The following is a 24,156-nucleotide window of genomic DNA, read 5'->3' as shown; positions in this document are numbered from 1 at the left end:
ACTTGTTCATCTGATAGATACTTTTAAGCGAAGATTATTTACCTTCTAACTGGATACCACACCAGTACTTATCCAGGTGGTGGGTATGTGAAGTGGTTCAGACCAAAAAGGACCACCGGACCGATCAGGCAAAATATCCTTCTTTACGGATCTGACAAAAGTGACAGCAGGGCTTCATGAAGATATGTGCCGACACCCACGTATCGAGCTCACAAATGTCTAGGCAAGGTACTTTGTGTGCTAGCGCAGTATTAGCAGCTTTAGCTGTGGTGGAGTGATCCCGTAAGGCTTATGGAGCCTTCTTCACCAGTACGTAGCAGATCTTTATACAGTGAACAATCCATCTGGAAATGGTCCGCTTTTTCACTGCCTTGCACTTTTTTTTGCCTTGGAGAAACCCATAGTGAGCTGATCATCCACCCAATGTTCTTTGGTGCAATCGATATAAAAGCTTAGTGCCATGTTAGCGTCCAAACGATAGTCAATAGAGGAGTTAGGTGGGGCAAAGAATGTCTGAAGGGGGATGTGTGACTAACGTAGAATGTAGTGACTACTTTTGGCACAAAGGACGTTGGGTCCTCCACACTAACGTATATGGAAAAATGTTTGTATATGGTGGGTTGACTGAATGAGCCTGCAGCTCGCTTACATGCCTAGCTGTTTTTATGGCGATGAGACCGTTTTCAATGATTGCCTTAATGGGCAATGCATAGAGGCTCCAATGGGGTGCACATAAAAAATTGTATTCCCACTATAACATCATGAAGGGTGTTCTTAGATAGAGAGGTCTGATACGGTAACCACAAAAATGCAGAAGTGGCCAATAAATAGCCTTTAACTGCACCGAAAGCATGTCCTTACTGGACCAGGGAAAAAAACAACTAGACTTAAGACAACTTGGCTTATAACGGGTTAAGTGTGTCTGGTGCTGCACCATGCCACAAGTTAATCTCATCGACTAGCGTATACCAGTTTTGTAGGGGGGGGGGGCACCTCTCTGCCAACATGACAACAGCCGCAGAAGGAAAGTCGAAAGAGGATTATTGTATTGAGAAGTTCCTGTACCCCTTCCTGATGATTCCTTTGTGCCCAAAGTACTGTGCAAAATCAAGAGAGAACATTGCAAATGAAACATCATGGGTCCGGTGTGGCTGATACATGGAATTGTTAAACATGTTCACTCATGCGTTAATTCATGCAGAATCTGGAAAAAGAGACACTCCTCCGCTGTCTGTGGTCCCTATATACAATTAAGCCAGGCACTTTGATATTGCATGCATTTTTTAATAGGGACACAGCTTTGTTGACGCCACATCAGCTTTTTACCATATCTTTTGAAATGGAAAAAATTGGGCCTTACATATGCTTCTATAATAGTGACTTGCCAACAATTTCCAAATACCTCCATAACACTGGATAAACCTACTTAGTTCTCATCAAGGCTGAATATGGACTTTATGGAGGGTGTATTCCTACAGTTAAAAAAAGATATCGCCCATCTTGGCAGCTGACTAAAGCCTAGACGGCACTAAGTTGGCCTCCTTTTGAACTGGTTCAAAATACACTCCTCTTTCATGGAAGACCCCTGTATTAGCCACCAAATCAACAAGGAGTTTGAATGAATTGCAAGCACCTACTTGTAAATAGCCATACTTATGCTTTGTCAAAAGAAAGTTTATCTTCACATCTTCTAGATTCATCCCTAAAGTTCTCAATTTCATCACAATCAAAATATTTCATTACCAACTTTCTTTGCATTTGCTTCTCTCCACAACCTGCCACTTCGATGGAAAGAGCATTCCATTTCTTGAACATTTAAGGGATGGCTAATGCTCTTTTTTTGGAGCAAATCAAGATTTTTGTCAGTCGGACTTGGTGTTTTCTGTTGCATAGTCATTGAAAGAAAGGTAGACTGCATTATGTCACCTCATTGGCTAGAGGATGGCAGCCTGGCTGCATCTAGTCTATGGCTGCTCCCACTTTTATTAAATGTTTTTAAACAGCTGTGTTAACATGGATCTGAAACTGATTTTTAGGTTTGCCTGAACCAGCGCATGCGCTGCTCTGGCGAGACTTTTAGTAAGTGGGCTCAGAAAATGCTACCATGGCCGGCCTAGAGCTTGCAGTTATGCGCGCGGCTGCGCGCTTGCGAGCAGAGGCGCCATCTAGCCCTCCTTTCGCTCTCCTGTGCGCGCGCCTCGCTCTGCCTCTCTGTTTTGCTCCCTTCAACTTCCTCCCCCTCCCTCATCACAGGCCGCATGCCGAGACATCAAGGACGAGCGTCGCACGTGAGTGCTTTGTCATTCCACCTCACAATTAAAACAGAACGTTCCCTTGTTCTGTTTCTCCTACGAGGGGTATTTTTCCCGAGTCCTCCTCATCTCAAGAGGCCCTCACCTCTGACAGGCAGCCGGCCTGCTGGCTTCACGCCTGTCCCTGCAGCTCGGCGCCCTGTCAGCACCGTGTTTCTTTCGCCCCGTGTTTGCTTTGCAAGCCTGTGCCATGCCTCCAAGGACCGCCGCTGCGCTCTCTGTTTCTAACACCAGATGGGAGCCTGTCCTCGTGAAGCCTGGTCGGGAGGGTGAATCCCTCACCTCGGTGTGAGTTCTTGCGCCTCCTGCTTGCAGCCTTTCCAGGCTGCCAGTGCTGCGATCACCTCTTTCCCCGCTGCTGTGTATTCGAGCCCCTCTCCTTGCGCTCCGGTTCCCAGAAAAATAACTGTAATTTCCACACTGGTGCAATCCGACGCCCAGTCACTTAAGTTTGCTACAGATGAATGCCCTTCTTGCTTATTTTGGAAGTTTGTGTTTTTCTTTGCATTCTAATACTTGCACGCTGTCCCCCACACAGGTGCTCCTGCCTCCTTGCATGCACTCGGCGATCTCGCTTCACAGGTCAACCCTTATAACCCCTGTTTTGCCCACTTCCCTGGTCTTCTTCTTTACCATGTTTTTGGCTGCCTTTTATTAGCACCTATCCGACCCCCAGCCATGCGTTCCTGCGCGCTCAGCTATCCGCCTATATGCTTAGTCTTTGCACAGAGACGCGTTCTCGTTACTGTACTCTTCTAGTATAAAGTTAGGTTTACTTTTGTGATTTGTTTCGCTAAGAACTGTACATACCAAACTTAATCTTCTCGCTGCCTGATGTGCCCCTGGCATGCCTTGATGCCCCACCCCCTCGCTGCTCAGAAGTCTTCCCTCTGCTTTTATTTTTCATCTTTTAAGCTCCTTTGTTGACATTCGCTAGGAAGAAGGTTTTATTTGTGAGATTGGCAGTTTGTATTTTCTTTGTGTGGCCCAGAACTATGTAAGAGGCAAACATTACAAGTCTCATATCCGCTTTAATAGTGAAATACATTACATGTTTGGATGTAAGCTTTCCCACTTCAGTGAGCCGACTTCCGGATTATCGTGAAGTCGGCTCACTGCCATTGAGCACACCGTTTGATTCCTGCTCGATTCTGGAGCAAGGCAGCACCGTCTGCGCAATAAAGAGTGTGCCAAAATTGAAAATCCGCCCTCGTGAGACCGGAACTAACTCGCATAATTGCGGCACGGAAGAATCCCTAAAGACTGGTGACATTATCATGTCTACCAAGTAGGAACCGAGGCATCGCCCACTTCCATCATTTTGACTCGTTGGAACAGAGTAATCAAGGCTCTGAAAGGCTTATGACAAAAGTACTTACAGGCAAAAAATTAGAAAGTCCTGATGATGATCCCAGTTCAATAGGAGCCCGGGGATCGAAACGCCGTCGACACTTTTTACAATTCTGTAACCTGTCTATTATGTTATTTTTGTTGCAGTTATTGTTTGTCTTAACTTGCTTTGAAACTGTATTAATGATGCAAGGGACAATTGGCTCCCACGTTCTTTTTGCCTGAAATTCTTTACCCCCGCTTTTCTCTTCCTAATTTCCTACCCCCGAACCTTGTTCAAGTGTGCTCTGGATAGGTACAGGCTTGTACCCTATCAAATTCTAAATCAGACCTCTTGTTTGGTCGCTGTATTTATACCTATACGTGAATAAAAATTCAGGCCCGGCTGGGTACTGAAAAAACTCTCAGATATAGTACTGATTGGAGTCTATATGCCATTTGAATTGTTAGTAATCCTTTACTCTAAGGACCACTGTTTTCCTTAATAGTAAGCTTTCCCACGCCACGTCTGTCATCACGGTGGTTGATAGTTGGGGGATGTTATGCGGTGACTCGTTTTTTTGTATCATACTTTCAACTTTGAAGGTGAAATGTTATTTCAAAGGGTGGGAGGTGAAAAGGTCGCTGGTTTGTTGTTGTATCCCGGTGCGCCTTTGCTCTTACCCATAGGATTCACTTACCTCATTTGGTAAAAATATGCGTGGTCCGAGCAGCTCTGGAGGCATGTATGCAACACCATGATGAACTAACTGTGTAACAGTGGAGGGGTCAAAGTACGGGCGGTAGATGAAGTTAAACTGCAACAGTTTCAGTGGTGCATTCCTCGAAATCTGCTGGATTCATCTCGGAACCTGACACCAATCTTTGTCTGTAATGTTTATCTGTAAGTGTTGGCTCCAGCTGTGTCTAATTGCCCCCCTATCTTTCCCAGTGCTCTGTACACGTTGGTAAACCTGTGGCTTGTGGAGCTCCACATAGGCAACGTGTTCAGCGCAGAGTCCATGTCGGTCCCAGTACCCAAGTCAACTCCCCTCCTCCCCCCACCGTCTCCTGATTCGCCGCCTCCCTTCCCACCCTCCTCTTCGCTGCACACACCACCTCACATGACCCCCAGCCAGGAGGCCTAAGAGCCCGGCACCTTCTCCGCCAGGCTCTGCTCCGCAGCTCCATCCCCTCGGCTGACACTGCAGGATGCCGCACCGAGGGCCGTCTCGATCTTCCTTCCCGCCAGTGATCACCAGCTCCCCAGACCTCACAGGCTGCTGCCAGGGCCGGACTGGCTACCGGGCAGTTTGGAATGCTGCTGAGCTGGTGGCTGAGTTTCTTGCAGTGGGGGCTGAGTTCGTTCATGGGTGTGCTTCGAAATAATGAAAGCAAAATGTTATAACTTGTGTTCCCTGCTGCTCAGCTGGTATGTATGTCATATGGATTGTTGGATGATTGGAATGTTGCTGTGTTGTGAATGTCAGTTGAGTGAGGGCTGAGCAGCAGGACAGCTGCTCCTGATGGGGTTATCTTTATAACTTAACTAACTAACTTAAATAAAGTAACTTGACCTACTTTACATGAAGTATCCATCTTCCTTTTGAGTACAACATTTTGGCGACATTTGGGAACTTTACTGAAAAGAATCAACGCGTGCAAAGGAAAAAGACTATTTGAAAACTTCATTCTGACCAAGGAAAGAACGGAAAAGGTACTAGTAAAGAAGAAAAAAGAAGACTAAAGGTAACAAAAAAAAGAGAATATTTTAGTTTGGATGAAAAATGCGTGTGTAATCCTGGCTGGCAAACAAACCCCATCAGTGACCAAGACATCGGTCGCCCTGTAATCAAGGTTTGCCAGATTGGATTTGTTTGATTTACCAGCGACAGTGCGGAGTTTGCCTGAAGATCTGTATTTGGCATCTTGATAAGACATTACCTCTCTGTCTGTTGAAAATGAAAATGAAATTTTAACAGAGCACAAGAGATTAGCGCTGCAACTGTGGAAGAAGATAATATCAGCGCTGTGTGATTAACACTATCACTATGTAAGAGAGAATAAAACTGTCGCAAGTCTGAAGAGGTTAATGTAAGAAACAATGTCTGTTAAAAAAACGAAATTAAAACTTTGATAAGCCACTAGAAAATAGCGATGTGACCGTTGATAAGGAAAGTAGAGCCTTGGCAAAGCAGTTCGCAAAGCAGAAGTGACTGGCGCTGTGTTTGTTGAAGAGGGAAATAAAACTTTGAAGAGCCACTTTGAAAAGCCAGTACAGATTAGCGCTGTGACTGCTGGAAAGGAAAGTGAAGCTTTGGCAAAAGAGATTTGCGCTGGAACTGTACAAAAGAGAGAAGAGGAAAAGCTTTCACAAGGCGGAATGAATTAGCGCTTATGGTCCAATATTTTTAATTGACGTTTTGGCAGTGTATGATTGTTACTATGGAAGAAGAAATCGGCACTTTGCTAGCAGCGGGACTTCGAGCATTATTTGAAATAGCTCGAGCGGAGAAGAGCGAGCCGACGTCTCACTTACTGTTCGAATTTTCAGCTCGGCAGCATCTTTCAAATCGAGCCAGCACTTGTGGAGAAGCTTGAGGCTCCCGTGGAATCCGGTCGGCAGTAGAAGGAGAATGCAAAGGTAAACGTCACAAGGAGAAGCGGAAGTGATGTAATCACGCTACGTGGTTGCCACCTTGAATCTGTGATACTAGGCAACCCGTTTTCAGCGGAGCGACGTGACATGTCGGAGCGATGTGACATGTAGAAACTCTACTTTAATTGGAACCTGGCGCGTGGTAATGAGCGCTGAAGTGAGCAATGCGTTTTTGGTGGTACAACGATCTCAAATCCCAACTCGGTGAGGCTGTAAAATTTTTTTTTTTAGACTCTGCCTGAGACGTATCGTTTTTTTGATCAGAGGAAACACCTTAAAGAGAACTAACGCGATATTTAACCAAAACTGCTCGTTTTGCAAAGTGTGTAATTTTTAGACTCTACCAGGAAATAAGTAATCTGCGACGGAGAACCAGTGATGATGAGGATCCACGCTGGGGACACTTTGATGAGCCTAATGATGATGTTTTTGACCAACTACAGTGTATTCTGCTTGCAGTGTTTAGGATGTTTGTATGAGAATTTGTTTAGTGTAATGCTAATCAAGCACGAGGATGGGTTTCTCATTACTGCTGTGTGAGGTGTTGTCAAAGTGTTAAACTATTCATTTGTTCTCTGGTGCGCGTATTATTTAGTGTTTGTAGTGGCTACGTAGTTTGTGGTCACTTTGTCATTAGAGAGATATGCTGTACTTAGTTACTCATTGGTTATAATGTTTGGTATCAGTGAGTGAATCACCATGAGTTGTTACACAATTGGTGTTGTGTGTGAGTGTCTCTAGTTTTTCGGCAACTCATTACTCATGTGTGTGGGGGCTGTGTGGTATGATATGATATGGTCACCCCTTGATTGTGTGGTTTTGGTGTTCAAGTTATTTAGCAAGAGTTGTTACACGGCTTATGTTGTGTGTGGGTGTGTCTTGACTCATTAACTCATGTTTGTTGTGGCTATGTTGTATATGGTCACTTGGTTATTTGAGGGCTATGCTGTATATGGTCACTCATTGGTTATTTGAGGGCTATGCTGTATATGGTCACTCATTGGTTATTTGAGGACTATGCTGTATGTGGTCACTCATTGGTTATTTGGGGACTACGCTGTATGTGGTCACTCTTTGGTTATTTGAGGGCTATGCAGTATATGGTCACTCATTGGTTATTTGTGGGCCATGCTGTATATGGTCACTCTTTGTTTTTTTTGAGGGCTGTGCTGTATACGGTCACTCATTGGTAATTTGAGGGCTATGCTGTATATGGTCACTCATTGGTCATTGTGTTTTGATAAAAGAGTTGTTACACAAAGTTGGTGTTGTGTGTGATTGTAGGTTCGTTATGTGCACCTGGTTTCCCGGCTACCTATGTGTTTGCTGTGTGCACGTGTTGTGCGGAGGTGTGCTTGTTGCGAGTGTATGTTTTCCCGCGGTATGGTTGGGTCACACGAGTTCTGTCACTTATAGTGTGCGCGTTGTTTCCTGGTATTTTTACATTAAGTTTGTTCCTGTGTGTCTCGCTTCTTATACTGGTCTGGCCAACTTGTATAATTAGTGGCATAAGGATGGAGGATGAAGATAGTTGTTAATGTCAGGAAGTAATGCGGTGCGGGATGTGTTAAATTTATCGTATGCGTTGTTAATTTGTACTTTAGTGCATTGTGTTTACATTACTGACTATCTGTACTAGAGTGCATCTCATTGACAACCATTTTATTACTTATTTGCAATTGTACCCATAACGAAGGGAGATATGTTATAACTTGTGTTCCCTGCTGCTCAGCTGGTATGTATGTCATATGGATTGTTGGATGATTGGAATGTTGCTGTGTTGTGAATGTCAGTTGAGTGAGGGCTGAGCAGCAGGACAGCTGCTCCTGATGGGGTTATCTTTATAACTTAACTAACTAACTTAAATAAAGTAACTTGACCTACTTTACATGAAGTATCCATCTTCCTTTTGAGTACAACACAAAACAAATTTTGTTTTGTACACGCAGGTCCCCATCAACGAAATCAGCCCCCAGCTCAGCAGCATTCCAAACTGCCCGGTAGCCAGTCCGGCCCTGGCTGCTGCTGATTATGTATTAGTAGTCACCAAGCCCCCACAGACACTGGTGATGATGAGGAACCAGACCGGTCCCGTATGCCTCCTTCAGCTAGGCCGCCAGCAGCCACGCGGTCTCGCCACCGGTCTCCTCCGGCAGCCCAGGAGCCAGTTTCTTTGCCTACAGGTTGGGTTAAAGCAGAAAGTGTGGCAAAGAGAAATTTCTGAAACAACTTTTGGCAAGAGAACTGACCACCTAAAAAGCACCTTGGTTAAATTTCACTGTGCAGGCCTTTTTTAAGCGAAATGCTTTCTTTTGCTATTTTTCTAAAGCTTGCGAACGTCCTGACAGACATACATTTTTGTAAACTAAAAAACAATACAGGTAGTTGGCAAGAAAAAATCCCTTGCAAATCCCGACCGATGGCAGGGGGAGCATGTGCGGCGACTGTCACTAGGGGCATCAAAGTTTTCTTTTTAATTGTATTTGTATTTTCTTTTCCCAAAAATTATACACACGTTCCACACAGATAATTAAACTCAACAAAAAAGAGACCTATTGGCTATGCCAATGCTTGCTCAATTACTGATCTTTTCTGACGGTCCAAATTGGTATCTTACCCTCTTTCTGCTTTAAAGAATCTATTTCAGTTGGTGCAGCTTACCACAACTATGAGGTTGATAGCCGATTCCCACTTACACAGATTTTGTGGGGTCTTAATGTGGGGATTTTGTGGTGAGTTAATGCATCTTTGACCCTCAGTTAATTTCATAGAAGCACAGTTCAGTGTGTGCATTATAAACCTCTTTACAGATCAACTGTTTGTGTGGGTTCATTTCTTATATTTGATGCACTAGAGCAGTCCGCTCCTTGATTTGATATCCAGAATTATGTTTGCTGTTTTACAGATGAGATGAAATGGTCTAAAGACAATCAATGGAGCAGTTTTGAAAATCTGCGGAAACATAATGGAACAACCTCTGACAACATGCCGAGGGTGACTGAGGAACAGAGGACACTGGAACGGTTTACCTCTGGATTTAATTGGGTTCATAAATGTTACTGTGAATCCCAGATATGTCCTGCTTTAGTAGTGCTTCCCTATTTTAGTCTGCAGGAACCATTTTAAGCTGTGAATTCAGGGATTCATGCAGTGGCAACATACAGCGTTGTACACTTGTGTATCAGGGCACTGCTCTATGCCATATGACTTTTAATTGACTTGTCACAAATTGATCGCATTCTGCTCCATCCTCCACCCTCTGTGCTGTCTATAGATCTCTTAGGGACTTATCTCTCCCACACATGCAGTGAATCTCTTTTTTCTTACTGGTACTTATGTATATAGCACTGTTTGCACTTTGAACTGTGAATCAATGTATCATCTGGTTGTGGGATGCTTTGAGGCTTGCTTTTAGATATGTTTGTGAGTCCTTGTTGAAATGTGTCATCTGTGAAAAAGTGGCTCTCTTGGTGACTTCATGGGAGAGGGATTGGCGGATGGTGACATTGGTCTAACAAAGTTTCACTCCCTCTATCACCATTTGTCCATTCTTCAGATATCTCAGGAAATCAATTTAGTTTCAATAAATATGGCTACAATAAAATTTCTAAAGGCAAGGACCAAAAAAAACTGAAGTTTGTGCACTTAAGAGTCACAAAGGTGTAAAGCATACTCTGGCTGCCTTATTATAAGTGCATTAGGATATTGCATCCGCCAAACACTAAATCCATCAAAAATCTCTCAATGTGTTTATCTCATTCATGTTCTGATTTACCTTCAGCGGATGATGTCAAAGATTGAATTTCCGTTTTAACTACTCAGTTGATTACATCAGGTGTCGTTACATTTCAGTTTTTACACTAGGAGTGGCTTAACATTGCATGTCATTACATCAGGGGCAACCTTTAAATCACATACCTTTACATCTGCAGTCCTTTACTTCATAGGCAAGTATTATTTTTAACCCTTATTTAATTTATTTACAGTATAAATTTTAATCTATATATACCCTTATTTACACTTGTATATTTAAACCCTTGTATATTTATGTACACATACATATGAAACCAATCACTAACAATTTAAATTTAACTTAATGTTATTAGATGTCAAATGTTTATACATATAATTACATTTTAAAAATTGAATTTTACTATTTGAAACGAAATTTTAAAATACCAACACATTACTTCCCACACAACCCTTACATGTTAACGTGTAAACAACCCTATGTCCTTGAATCCAAAATGTTCCTTAATTTACCCCCTCACTACCATTGCCTGAGGCCTAAAACCTTTTACTAGCCCCAAACACATTTCCCTGAACCCCCAAAAATAATTACTATTCATACCCTCTGCCCATCACTTAGGCCGAAAAGGCACATTACTGCTCTTATTTACAACCCATCCCTGAACCCTAAACAACCCTCACTATCCTTATATGCTACTCATTCAATCAATCAATCATAGCATTTGTAAAGCGCACTACTTACCCGTGCAGGTCTCAAGGCGCTGGGAGGTGGAGAATGCTGCTACTGCTCGGTCTTGAGGAGTCTTCTGAAGGTCAGCAAGTCTGGGGTCTGCCGTAGGTGGATGTGGAGGGTGTTCCAGGTCTTGGCAGTGAGGTGGGCGATTGATCTACCACCGGAGGTCGCTCTTTGGATGCGGGGACTAGGGTGAGGTTGGCGGAGCGGAGCTGGCGGGTGGGGGGTGTAGAAGCTGAGTAGGCTGTTGAGGTACGCTGGTCCGGTGTTGTGGAGTGCCTTGCGTGCGTGGGTGAGGTGCTTGAAGGTTATCCTCTTCTTGACGGGGAGCCAGTGCAGGTATCTCAGGTGGGGTGTGAAGTTGCTGCGGCGGGGGATGTTGCGTATCAGGCGTTCAGAGGCGTTCTGAATGCGGGAGAAGACGGTGGCAGTGTCTTCACACCGCTAGCTTGCTGGACAAGAAGGGAAACTTTCGAGTGACAGAGCATTTTCCAACATTGCCGCTTTTTAAATCACTGTCAATTTTAAAACGATTGGTGCTCGTTTTTAGTGCTTTGCAATAGTTTAATACTTATTTTAATCCTCACCGGAGTGCTGGTCTCGATCCCACTTCCTGCCCGCCTCGGTCCGACTCGGTAATTCATTACCGTTGAGCGGAGGGTGGACAGGTGAGGGCCAGGCACTTCCGGGAGCGGTCAGCGCTCTAGCTGTCAGCAGGGGGCTATTTAGCCATCGCCTCACAGGAAGCGCGCAGCGATTGCGCGCAGCCTCATTTCAGCCGAAGACCAGCCTAAGAGCTGCCCGTCTGCGCCCGTCCGCGACAGGACGAGGCGACGGGGCGGCAGCTCTATACTATGGCGCCACTTCATGCAGATAAATGTATCAGGTATGAGGCTTCCTCCCTACTACTATTAAGGCAATTCACCTCCCCTTGCCACATAGAAGCTAACAGACCCTGCTTCGAAGGACCTTTCTCATGTAAAAAATGCCATTATTCGTCCATGACATTTATTGACTCTCACAAACCTAATATGTCTTTTAAAGATATGCATTGTATCCTTATTAATGTTCGATCGATGCCCAAACACCAAATTGAGATCTGGGATTTAATACACTCCCTGACTCCAGATATCTGTTTCATCACTGAAACTTGGTTAAAGCCCCACACGGCATCTGCCATCACCCTGGGAGTACCTATGGGATACAAACTTCACCATTCTGATCGCCCCGAAAAAATAGGCGGCGGCATTGCTATAATTTATAAAGACTACCTCAAACTAGACATCTTAGACAAACAATGCTGCAAAGAAATGGAAATAATGGTTTTCAGAATTACCCTCCCTAACAGAAAGACTAGTAAGGGAGCACTTGTATACAGACCACCACTTCCATGCCCCAGTTTTTCTACATCTCTTTTAGAGATGTTAGGCCCACACATACGGGCCAATGAGGACTTCCTTCTCCTTGGAGATTTTAATATTCATACCGACCAACCTGACTCCACGGGGACCAAAAGTTTGTCTACTGATATGACAACCATTGGTCTTACACAAAAGAATCAGGGTCCCACACATGAAGGTGGACACTGCATCGACCTGATATACACTAACTTCGACAATATATTGTGTCACGAACCTACCCAAGTCAACTGGTCTGATCATTTTTTACTACAATTTACTATTCTTAAAGTCAACAAAGGTCCCCATAAGAAATCCCTACCCCCCACTACACGCAGACAGTGGCACAAACTCACACTGGAGACATTACAAAAAGTGTGGGAAAAACCCGATACTAAAGATACTGAGGAAGTAGAACATAGGCTAACTATGTTTCAGCAATCTCTAACTGTAGCCATTGACAAAATTGCCCCCCTGAAAACATTTAGACAATTCCCTGTGGCCAGACAGGAAAAATGGTACACCGAGGCTCTCAGAAAAGAGAAACAAGAATGCAGGAGGATAGAGAAGAGATGGAGAAAATCACATTCTGAGGATAACAAAAAGGCACATCGTGCAGCTCAAGCCAACTACTATAAACATATCAAAGCTGCCCGTAAAAATAACATTGCCCAACAGCTCATAGAAGCCGGCAACTCTCCTAAAGAATTGTACAGGATTCTTGAAACATTTGTAAAACCCATGGCCTGTGTAAGTCCAGATGACTTCTCACAAAGTCTATGTGAAGAAGTCTCCTTATACTTCGAAAATAAAATAGAATCCATCTATGATAAAATTCTAGTATCCCAAACTAATAGTGATACTCTGACTGCTTCCTCCCCCAACGAAAACATCAACTTTATGCTAACTACATTTCCTCCTATCAACACTGAAGAGCTACATACATTAATGACCCAAGTAAAATCTGGGTCGCCGGATGACCTTATCCCAGTCAAAACCTTAACCTCCCTCAGTACCCTGTTAGCCCCCCACATTCAGGATGTAATTAACCAGTCTCTTAAAGAGGGAAAAGTACCAACTGAATGGAAAAGAGCGGTGGTGAACCCCATCCGCAAGAACGCGGCTCTCCCGTGGACGGAGCTTTCCAACCTCCGGCCCATCTCCCTTCTGCCCTATTTCAGCAAGCTGGCCGAGAAATATGTTAACGCACACCTGTCCAATTACATCGAGGCAGCGGGCGGCCTAGACCACTCACAATCTGGTTTTAGGCCCAACCATAGCACCGAATCAGCCCTTCTGTCAGTGACAGATAACATCAGAATGTCACTTGACAGGGGGAGCTCAGTGATTCTGGTGCTATTGGATTTGTCCGCTGCCTTCGACACGGTGTCGCACAATATCCTTCTCGACCGCCTGAAGGGAGTGGGAGTAAAAGGGACCGCCCTTGCGTGGCTTGAAAGCTTTCTTGAAGACAGACAACAAGGTGTCAAGTTAGGCTCCCATAAATCTGTCTGCAGAAAGCTTACCAAGGGTGTGCCACAGGGCTCATGTTTGAGCCCCACGTTATTTAACATATATGTGGCCCCTTTGGCGGAGATTATAAGATCTTATGGGTTCTCCCCAATCTCTTACGCTGACGACACTCAGCTGTTGTTTCCCTTCCAAACTATTACACCTGCAGTCATGCAATCTTTTCAAAATGGCATGAGAGCTGTGGCAGGTTGGATGGCCCAGAACTTCCTCCAATGCAATGTGACTAAAACGGAAGTCATGTTGTTTGGAGGGGCCACCTTGCTCTGGTCCCCGGATTGGTGGCCACTTGAGCTAGGACCTGTCCCAGCGCCCAAACAGACCATCAAAAACCTGGGAGTACGCCTAGACCAAACCCTGGTTCTAAAAGATCATGTCAGCCAGGTTACGGGAACGTGTTTCCGAACAATTGGTCTTTTACGGCGTATCTTCCCCTTCCTGCCAAACACCCACAGGAAAACGTTGGTACAGGCACTTGTCCTTGGGCGAGTAGACTATTGCAATGGTCTACTCATCTCTGCCAACCATGAACAACTACGCAGACTGCAGGTGGTGCAGAACACCGCGGCAAGACTCATCCTGAATGCCCCCCCCGTACCCCGTCCCGCCCTCTCCTTTCCCATCTCCATTGGCTTCCAGTACAACAACGGGTAAATTTTAAACTCTGCTGCATTATGCATAAGTGCATCTATGGGTCCGGTCCCAAATACCTAAAAGACATTTTTTTTCCCTATTCTCCCGGACGTGCTCTACGATCCAGCAACGTCATGTTGCTACATGTACCCAAAGTTACTAGAGCGAGACAGGGTGGCCGAGCACCCTCTCTTAAAGGCCCCTTGCTGTGGAATTCCCTTCCACCTCAGCTGAGACAAGTTTCGAACCTCTTTTCCTTTAGAAAAAAAACTAAAAACATACCTGTTCACACAAGATTAATTTTTCTTTTATTTTTCCCTTTCTGTCATCTGCTCAATAAAGTTTGTCCGACTCATACAGAAGCTACGCGCGGAGATACCCCTTCGGGGCTGATTCATGCGCGCTATAAGAATATAAATAAATAAATAAATGCGTTGAAACCGTTTTAGGAGTTTGGCCGAGGCTCCTGCTTAGATGGCATTTCCGTAGTCCAACCTGGTGCTGGCCTGGGTGACCGTTCTTCTCGTTTCGATGGGGATCTACTTGTAGATCTTGTAGATTCTGCGGAGCATGCGGAGGGTGTTGAAGCAGGAGGAAGAGACAGTGTTGACCTGCATAGTCATGGAGAGGGTGGAGTCGAGGATGACCCCTAGGTTGCATGCGTGGCAGTGGGTGTTGGAGCTGTTCCTAGTGCAGTCGGCCACCAGGAGTCGTTCCAGGCCGAAGGGTTGGATCCGAGGATGAGGACCTCCGTCTTGTCTGAGTTCAACTTCAGTCGGCTGTTCCTCATCCATTCGGGGACTGCCTTCATTCCTTTGTGGAGGTTGGTTTTGGCGGTAGGGGGGCCTTGGTGAGGGAGAGGATCAGCTGGGTGTCATCGGCGTAGGAGATGATGTTGAGGTTGTGCAGTCAGGGGACATGGGCGAGCGGTGCCATGTAGATGTTGAACTGCATTGGGCTGAGGGATGTGCCCTGGGGTATGCCGCAGATCTCGGTAGGTTCGGAGCAGAGGAGGGGGAGGCGGACGCTCTGTGTTCTGCCGGAGAGGAAGGAGGTGGTCCAGTCCAGGGCCTTCTCTTGGATCCCGGCGTCGTGGAGGTGTGTTCGTAGTGTGCTGTGGCAGACGGTGTCAAAGGCGGCTGACAGGTTCAGGAAGATGAGGGCTGCGGTTTATCCGTTGTCTAGCAGGGTCCAGATGTAATCGGTGGCGGCGATGAGGGCAGTCTCGGTACTGTGGTTGCTGGGGAATCCGGACAGGGACGGGTCCAGGATGTTGTTCTCCTCAAGATAGCGGTCAGTTGTTTGTTGACGTTCTTCTCAATGACCTTCGCCGGCAACGGGAGCAGGGAGAAGTTCTTGAGGCCCTTGGGGTCCGCCTTGGGTTTCTTGAGTAAGGCGTTGATCTCGGTGTGCTTCCAGCTCTCCGGGAAAGGTGCTGTCTTGTTGGAGATGTTGATGGCTTTGCGGAGATGGGGTGCGATGGTGGTGCTGGCTTTGTTGAAGATGTGGTGTGGGCATGGGTCTGACGGAGATCCGGAGTGGATGGTGTTCATTCTGAAATCCTAAAGCTCATCTCTACCCCCTAAATGCAACCCATACCTGAGGCCTAAAAATCCTTACTAGCCTGATTTACACCAGCCATCCTTGCAAAAGGACTTACCTGATAGTATTGATTCTGGTGCCTAAAAATATATATAAAGATGCAAGTTATTTTTATAAATTGGTGTGGATCTCCTTATTGAGTTGTGTGTGTCATTTATTGGCTACTGTGTCTATTTGTGAATGTCTAACACTCCCCTCTGATAAGCCTAAGGCTGCTTGATAACACTTCCTTCTATAAGAGCACCTTGAGAGTGCTAAAGGAAATAGCTGGACTTTGCAAAATATAACTCTTTTTGGGATATCCCATAGAGAGCCAGCTTCCTACATTTACTAATAACTTTGGGTCAATTAAATGGATCTAAACGAAATTTAGCAACGTTAATAGTAAATCAAAAATACTCACTAACTCCTCCCCTAATACCCCCCTACCCAATTGAATTTGCATAAAACCTAAAATACCTGCACTGGGTGCTACTTGCTGACTGACTGCCTCATTTGATACAGATTCATCAATCGGTGTTAAAGCTATAAAAAATTTACTTCCCTCATGGTAAAGGTTGCCACAAAACGTAACATACCAATCAAAAATGAAACCTTCCAAGCTTCTTTTAGATTTTGTGCAAGTACATCACACAGTGCCAATGTTATAAGAAAATTAACACTCCCCGGAACCCACCCCCCGCCCAATACCTTTAATGTTGCCTATCCCCTTGTCCTCCATCAAACTTAATATATCTGTTCTGGGTACCCCTTGCGAACTACTTGCCTCAAATTGATAAAACCGCTCCAAAGTTATAAGCATAGGAACATTTTATTGATCCTCCCCTTTTTAACTATGCCTCTTCCCCTTTACAGATTGGCACAACACTTCATATACCAATGGAAACAATTCCTTCCTAGCTAGTGCCAAATTTAATGTAGATCCAACACTCAGTACTAAATGTATTAACAAATGTACATTTTGTTGCCCTCCCTTTAATGCACTCTATAGATACACACTCTAAATGCCAATAGCCAAATGAACATACTATCTGCCAAATGTTAGTACTGTAAGCAAATTAACAAAAGTGTTAATACCTTCAACTCTGCCTGGGACCTTTTTTTAAAACACAAACTACAATCCCTACTGAATGATTGTTCAACAAATAAAGCAGCCTTTCTGGATAAAGTTCTACATTCATGACAAGTTTATGAAATTCTTTTAAGCGGTTTGTGCTTTTATTTATTTTTTGCTCTATCTTTCATGAACATTTACTGTGGGAGGTAAATGGTAATTTCTTTTTTTTTGGAAACCGATCTAGACAAACCTGGCCATGCCAAAGCCTAGTTGACTGGGTTAGATTGGCAAGTTCCATGCAAAGCCATTCAGTTAAAAAAAATATAGGCAAATCAAAAATGCCTTTTCAGTTGAAAGTGTGACTGATCTATAACTTCACTGTGGTAACTGCTACTGTTCTATAAAAACGCATACATATAAAATACACTTACCTGTGAAGTAACAATGTTAAAAAACCGATGCAAAGAAAAAAATTCCTGATGTACGTACATTCACATTTGATGTAACAGCCCTCCTGAGTACTTATGCTTCCGCAGTAAAGTTGACACACCTCCAAGATTATTGTTGTTCAGTGTTGCAGAGTTTCTCTTCCGAGGCTCTTATTCTTATGTTACATGAATGCTTTGTATGTAGAATATTTAACCGTTATTCATACATGTTATTTATAATGTTTTTATTGCAACTAATCCATATATATCTGTGCACTTTGTAGAGTTTATTGGGTTTAACTGACTACCCATGCAATAGCCACTAATACTCTTTCAAATGATCTGTTTACATTGCTCCCTGCTGCTTTTTGTAATCTTCTGTTTTTTTGTGTTTTGTTTTGCATTGATTAAATGAGATGTTTGTTCTTGAAGGTTGATTGCTCTATACGTTCTACAGATTCAGATGGTGCAGGATAATTTTTCTACTCGAGTGTTAATGTACACATCAGTATTGATGTGTTCATGAATTAATGGTTTTGTTACGCATGGTCAATACATCTCACCTTCGACATAGAATCTGCCTTACCAGCATGTGCATTGGACTCGACATCCTTGTACCCGAAGGGGGATTTTTCTTATAGTTAGTCTCGGCTCCTTGAAACTCCCACCACTTAGTTTGCTGGATGAGCTGACAAGACTCACCCACTGCTTGGCCAAAGCCTCTCACCATTTTGACGTCTGTCTCACTCTTACGTAGGCATTAATAATGTTCCCAGGGAGCATAATTATCCTCTTCTGAGGCATTAACCTGCAGACTTGCACACAGGACAGTTTTATTATCTACTGTTCTTTTTTTAAAGAGATACTACAATCTAATTTTTACTAAATTCCTACAATTTTAAAAGGTACTTACATTCTGTATTACGTTTCTGAAAATTACATGTTTTCTATGAATGGCACTTTAAAGGGAGAAAAACTTAAAAAGGGAAACTCGGGTGGAGATTGGGATCAGAATCTTTGTCTTCCATGTTTGTATGTGAGCAATAAGCAAATAAAAATGATTTGTTGACGCGTCCTGACTTTGGCTCATCATTGAAATACCACTGCTCATTGGCTCCTGCATACCACTCGCTGGGTTCTGTCACGAGTCCACATTTTACTTGTGTCTCATATTGTGCTTAGCGCTGGAATGTGACCTCTGAGGCTTGTGCATTAAAATTGTCATTATCAGCTTGTAAAATATTGAAATGTATTTCTTTCATAAAAAAGCACTTGCTACTTCGACAGTCCTTCAAAAGTTTTTTTGGCCTGGTAGTGCACATAGTTACTCAGAAAAAAAAACAGTATGTGGAAAACAAGTGGGCAGGTGTTTACAAACACTGGTATGTGCCCATGTTCAGACTATTTGGAACTCTGCAACCTGCTATTTTCTGTGCCTTCTATGTCTGTGTTTGCCTCTTCTTTCTGCCTACCTGCTGTGCAACCTTGGGGAATCAAACAGCAGTCTACAAGCACAGGGAAAGGCACAGAACGAGGCAGGTTGCCTAGATATTGCACAAAAACTCACGTGTGCCTATGTTTTCCTTCCTTATATTAAAACCAGATCAAATTCCTTTACCAGTGCTTGTTAGAATCACTACCGTCGTTTTATGTGTACAGAGCTGATATTGGCTTAGAACTTCTTTCTTGTGACTACATTAGGCAGAGAACTCCCTTTGGGAAAACAAAGCAATAGCTAAAGGTGACTGACCTGCAGCCCGCAGCTTAAAAATTGAAAAGAAACCGAAAGATGGCGGCCATATTGGAAAGTCAGTTTAGCCCACCCAAAGCAACCCAAGAAGCATAAAACACCTTAAGTCCCTAAACACTTATGTACACGCACTACTAATATTCTTCTTTAAAATGATATGTATTGAATTGATGCTTCAAGCGTGCATTTATCATGACCAATGTTTTGCTCTTAGTGTCTGAATCCATCTTTTCCGGATGGTTTCTATGCTCACTCAGCAGTCTTTGCCAGTCGCTTTTCCTGAAAACTATGTACATCTTGCATTTCAATGGGGGCGTTCCTTCGGTGGCGGAGCATTATACATTTATCAGCCAATAGAACGACTTTGAGAAATTCTCTTCTGGGCTGATGTCAGATGTGATGTGTCGCTGTTTCGAAGCAATGACTTAAGAAAACTGATCCAAGGTCGTCGATGACCGACATGTCCTGACCCAACACAGTTTTCAACTATTTCCTAAAATAAGGCTCATTGATGCTATGATGGAGGCCTGAAGGACCGGAAGGCGAAAGAACCACCTCCCCTCGTGGCATCAGATGACCTCAGAGTTGTGGGTGGACTCCAGTGATGGATACTGTCAGTGAATTATTTCGGTTCAGAACTGTAGAAAGTCCTGTGTGCCAGAACCAATGTGGCAAACAGGAGATGCTTTTGTACTGGCGGCCAGTGATGATGTTGAAGAAGATGAGATATGTGCAAGAAGTCATCTGCGGCGTACCTCAAGGCTCCTCACTCAGTCCCACCCTCTTCAACGTCTACATGAGTCCCCTCGCCCCCATCGCACGTCGACACAACCTCAACATCATCTCCTACGCCGACGACACCCAGCTGATACTTTCCCTCACCAAAGACCCCAACACCGCCAAGGACAACCTTCACGAAGGCATGAAAGAAGTAGCCGAATGGATGAAACAGAGACGCCTAAAACTCAACTCAGACAAAACTGAGGTGCTCATCCTCGGATCCTCCCCCTCAGCATGGGACGACTCTTGGTGGCCTTCCGCTTTGGGATCAGCGCCCACTCCTACTGACCATGCACGTAACCATGGCTTCATTCTAGACTCCTCTCTCTCAATGTCCAGACAAGTCAACGCAGTATCGTCCTCCTGCTTCAACGTCCTTCGCATTCTCAAAAAAATCTTCCGCTGGATCCCCCTCTAAACAAGAAAGACTGTCACCCACGCACTGGTCACGAGTCGACTGGACTATGGCAACACTCTCTACGCCGGAATTACAACAAAATTGCAGAAAAAGCTCCAGCGCATCCAAAACGCATCAGCGAGACTCATATTAGACATCCCGCGCCAAGAGCACATCACCGGACACTTAAAAAACCTCCATTGGCTTCCCGTCAACAAAAGAATTACTTTCCGCCTTCTCACCCACGCACACAAGGCCCTTTATAATCTAGGACCAGAATGCCTCAACTCCCGACTGTCCTTCTACTATCCCACCCGCCAACTAAGATCATCCAGTCAAGCCCTCGCCGCAGTCCCGCGCATCCGAAAAACCACCATGGGCGGCAGATCCTTCTCCTTCCTGGCTGCCAAGACCTGGAACTCACTCCCCACCCACCTCCGCCTTACTCAGAATCACATCTCCTTCAGGAAAGAATTGAAAACTTGGCTTTTCGATAAACAATAAACCCCTCCCCCTAGCGCCTTGAGACCCTCTGGGTGAGTAGTGCGCTTTATAAATTCTTGAACTTGAACTTATCTTAATAAATAGGCTGGCTGCCCCGTTCTGCATGATCTGCAGACGATTGCTCAGGCAGTTGGGGAGCCCAACGTACAGACTGTTAGATTAATCCAGCCTGGCCATAATCCAGGTGTGAACTAGGTTTTTCTGAGTTTATAAAGTTATCAAGTTAAGAAACTTCCTTAATGAGCATTGTATGTCAAAGAACATGTATTTCTCTAGATTCACACCCTAATTTCTGTGGATGGAAGAGGGGGGGAGTAGCAGTTCCAGTGGGCCAGCATTCATTGGACCAGACTTAGTGTGCTGCTGAGGGGCAAAATGTCTGTTTTATTAAATTTACATTTTAAGAGACTGTTTCATCTAGTCTGTTATACTGATTAGACATGCTTTTAAAGTTTCGTGCGTAGAAACAGTTTTTGGAACTTGAGAAAGCAGATTCCATGTCATTGGCATAAGAGACCACCCTAATGTCGAAAGACTGGATAATCCCTTCCGAAGGGTCCAGGTACACATTGAACAATGTGGGGATTAATGAGGAACCCCATACGTAAGCAACTTTCTTCCTGATGGTAAGGTCTAGATGAGATGATCTGTAGATGGGATGTCATGAGTTGATCTGCAGATGAGATGTCATGAGATGATCTGCAGATGGGATGATCTACAGATGAGAGGTCAGATGCTCTTCAGATGAGATGATTTGCAGATGAGGAGATCTGCAGATGAGATCTGCAGATGAGATGATCTGCAGATGAGATGATCTGCAGATGAGATGATCTGCAGAGGAGATATCATGAGATGATATGCAGATGAGATGATATGCAGATGAGATGTCATGTATTCAAGAGAAATGGAAGATTTATCCTAATTAATCTCGTCTTGATAATGTTGGAATCTATACGCAAGTCAATAGCTAGTAGTGGCACAGACCTAAGACATGTATTTATTCAAAATATGATGCATCTCATACTTTATCCACTCTGGTAAAAATTAAATGGCTTACTCATGCTGGCAGTGTAGTGAAGACCCAGATGTTTATTCCTGTATGTTAAGGAATTTTCAGTTCTCAAACTTTTTGGAAATGTTTTGACCAGGTTAGTCTGATAACCTACCGATCTGAACCTGACATCTGGTTTATGACCGTGTCTCTATTGGTGGCGAAGAAGCACAGTGCCCAAGTTTGGAAGTTGAGGCAGATTCAGATGGTAGTAGATTTTGGTTGTTTTAGATTTGTTGAAATGTGAGCGGATGCAAAGCCTGGTAACAAGATTTAAAGAAGTCTGAGACCTGATGTTTGTTTCTGTTGTATACTTCTTACTGATGCTCCTTGTGTTTCTCTGTATTCTGGGACTATCGGTGTGTGTAATATGATACAATAATGCCATTGGTGACATAAACCATTGGGCTGAAGGTAGAATGGCTATCAAATGTCACCAGACCCCTTTTATATATTAACCATTATGTATTTTTTTTTTATGATACATGTTTATATTGGAGTTGTTCAGCTGTGGAGCAAGCAATGGGCAATAATTGCAATTTGAATAGCAAGATTTGTTTTTATAAATAATTTGTTGATTAATGTGCCACAAAATGTACAATTTCTTTTCCTAACACATTTTGGTTTTAAAATAAAAGGAACCAAGACCGTGTTAAAACAAGCCCAGCACATGTGTTACTCACCCATGTTTCTCCACCACGTGCTCTCTCTAAAAGCCCCCTCTACGGAACGTCCTACGACTTGTTAACCAGAAGGGGACCCTAGCCATCAGCCCGGTGAATGTGCAGATCTGTGCTTCAATGACGTCAATCTGTGGGACCCTTGAGTATGTGGTAATGCCTCTGTAATCTGCCCATTTCATCCAGAACTTAATCTACTAATGGGGCCAGCTCATGACTTTGTATTTGGCCTGCTACCTGCTGAATGCACCGATTTAGTGCTCTGCACCATTCCTGTACTCCCAGAGGGTCGCCACCCTTCCATCTTCGGGCTACGTCCTTCTTGGTCGTGATCAATCTTAACCTTAGTGATGATAAACTTTACTGGCCTTTGTTAAGGTCTGTAGTAGTGTGTTAGAGGACCAATTTTGGATTTGGAGGCATAGATCTCTTTAGAACCCCACCCAAACAGAGTATCCATCACCTGTATTGTTATGTTAAAGGTATTTATTGAGCGCACGTACAACAAGCGGTTTCATGACGCTATTGTTCCAGTTTTCTGCATGTCCATGTAGTATGTATGTGGTCGCCTCTTGAGCCGTTAATCGGAGGCAGGAGGGGGAGAACACAACACCCATTTTTCAGTCTTTGTCTCGTGAGGTATGTTCTAAAGATATATTTTAAGCTGTATGAGGCAGAGACGTGTCGCAATTTCTGGATACTGTGAGGAGGCTATCAGGAGGCTATCTCCTCTGCTCATTCCTCATCTGTGAAGGTGCCTATGTCACACTCCCACGCGGAGCATTGCGCCACAAAGGTGTATAAGTGATCAGCTTATCTCCGCCACTGTGTGTGCACCCCCACCCCCAGTTCTCCAAGAAGTAATTTTGGGATTGTAATCCGGTAGGTCCTCTAGTCCTTTCATGTAGGCCATTCACACATCTTATATCTGTAGATAGCGGTAGAATTAGCCATGGTGCAGGTCATATTCTTTCGGTAATGTTTGGTAGGAATTAAGGATTGTGTCTTCCATTAAATCCTCAAGGGTGGAGATTCCTCTTGTGTCCCACCTGTGGAATCCCTCAAGTGCTGCCACTTGCGACAACTTGGAGCCCTCCCATAACGGTGTCTGCTCTGGGAGTCACCCCCATCTCATGTGTTTTAAGGTAGCAGTCCACAGTCTGATCACCAGTTTCATTGCAGGGGAGAAGCGATGATCACATCTTGACTCCATAACGGTGTCGAATGGGAGTCCCCTGAAGTGTTCATTTCTCAGTGTGGGATCCCCTCGTATCACCATTTGTTAATAATCATAAAGTGTGACGCCCTATAGTAGGTTTCAATATCTGCTTCATACATGTAGTTAAGAAACTACGATCATAGAGTGTATTTTGTGAAAGAAGAATAGGGATAGTTCTTTAATTGGTACAAGAATCAAGGGAGGGACACCATTTTTCTACGCTCCAAAACGCCACCTCCGATCAGCCAACCACGCCCTCGCCACCGTCCCCCGCATCCGAAGAGCGACAACAGGAGGAAGGTCCTTCTCCTACCTGGCCGCCAAGACCTGGAACTCCCTCCCGAC

General features: G+C 44.3%; 1 protein-coding gene across 1 annotated transcript in view; it reads left to right on the top strand.

Moving 5' to 3' along the window:
- Nucleotides 1-10,712, top strand: part of LOC144821549 (uncharacterized) — a 130,103-nt gene extending 119,391 nt beyond the window's left edge. The window contains exon 6 of the mRNA XM_078678724.1: nucleotides 9,206-10,712. Within this exon, the coding sequence (XP_078534850.1) occupies nucleotides 9,206-9,209 (4 nt within the window). The 3' untranslated portion in view covers nucleotides 9,210-10,712. The remainder of the gene's footprint in view (nucleotides 1-9,205) is intronic.
- Nucleotides 10,713-24,156: the final 13,444 nt, after the last annotated feature.

The sequence above is a fragment of the Lissotriton helveticus genome, chromosome 2_2, assembly GCF_964261635.1.
Source record: "Lissotriton helveticus chromosome 2_2, aLisHel1.1, whole genome shotgun sequence".
Lineage (NCBI taxonomy): Eukaryota > Metazoa > Chordata > Amphibia > Caudata > Salamandridae > Lissotriton > Lissotriton helveticus.
Note: the sequence above shows the minus strand (reverse complement) of the source record. Positions and strands in the feature narration are given on the sequence as shown.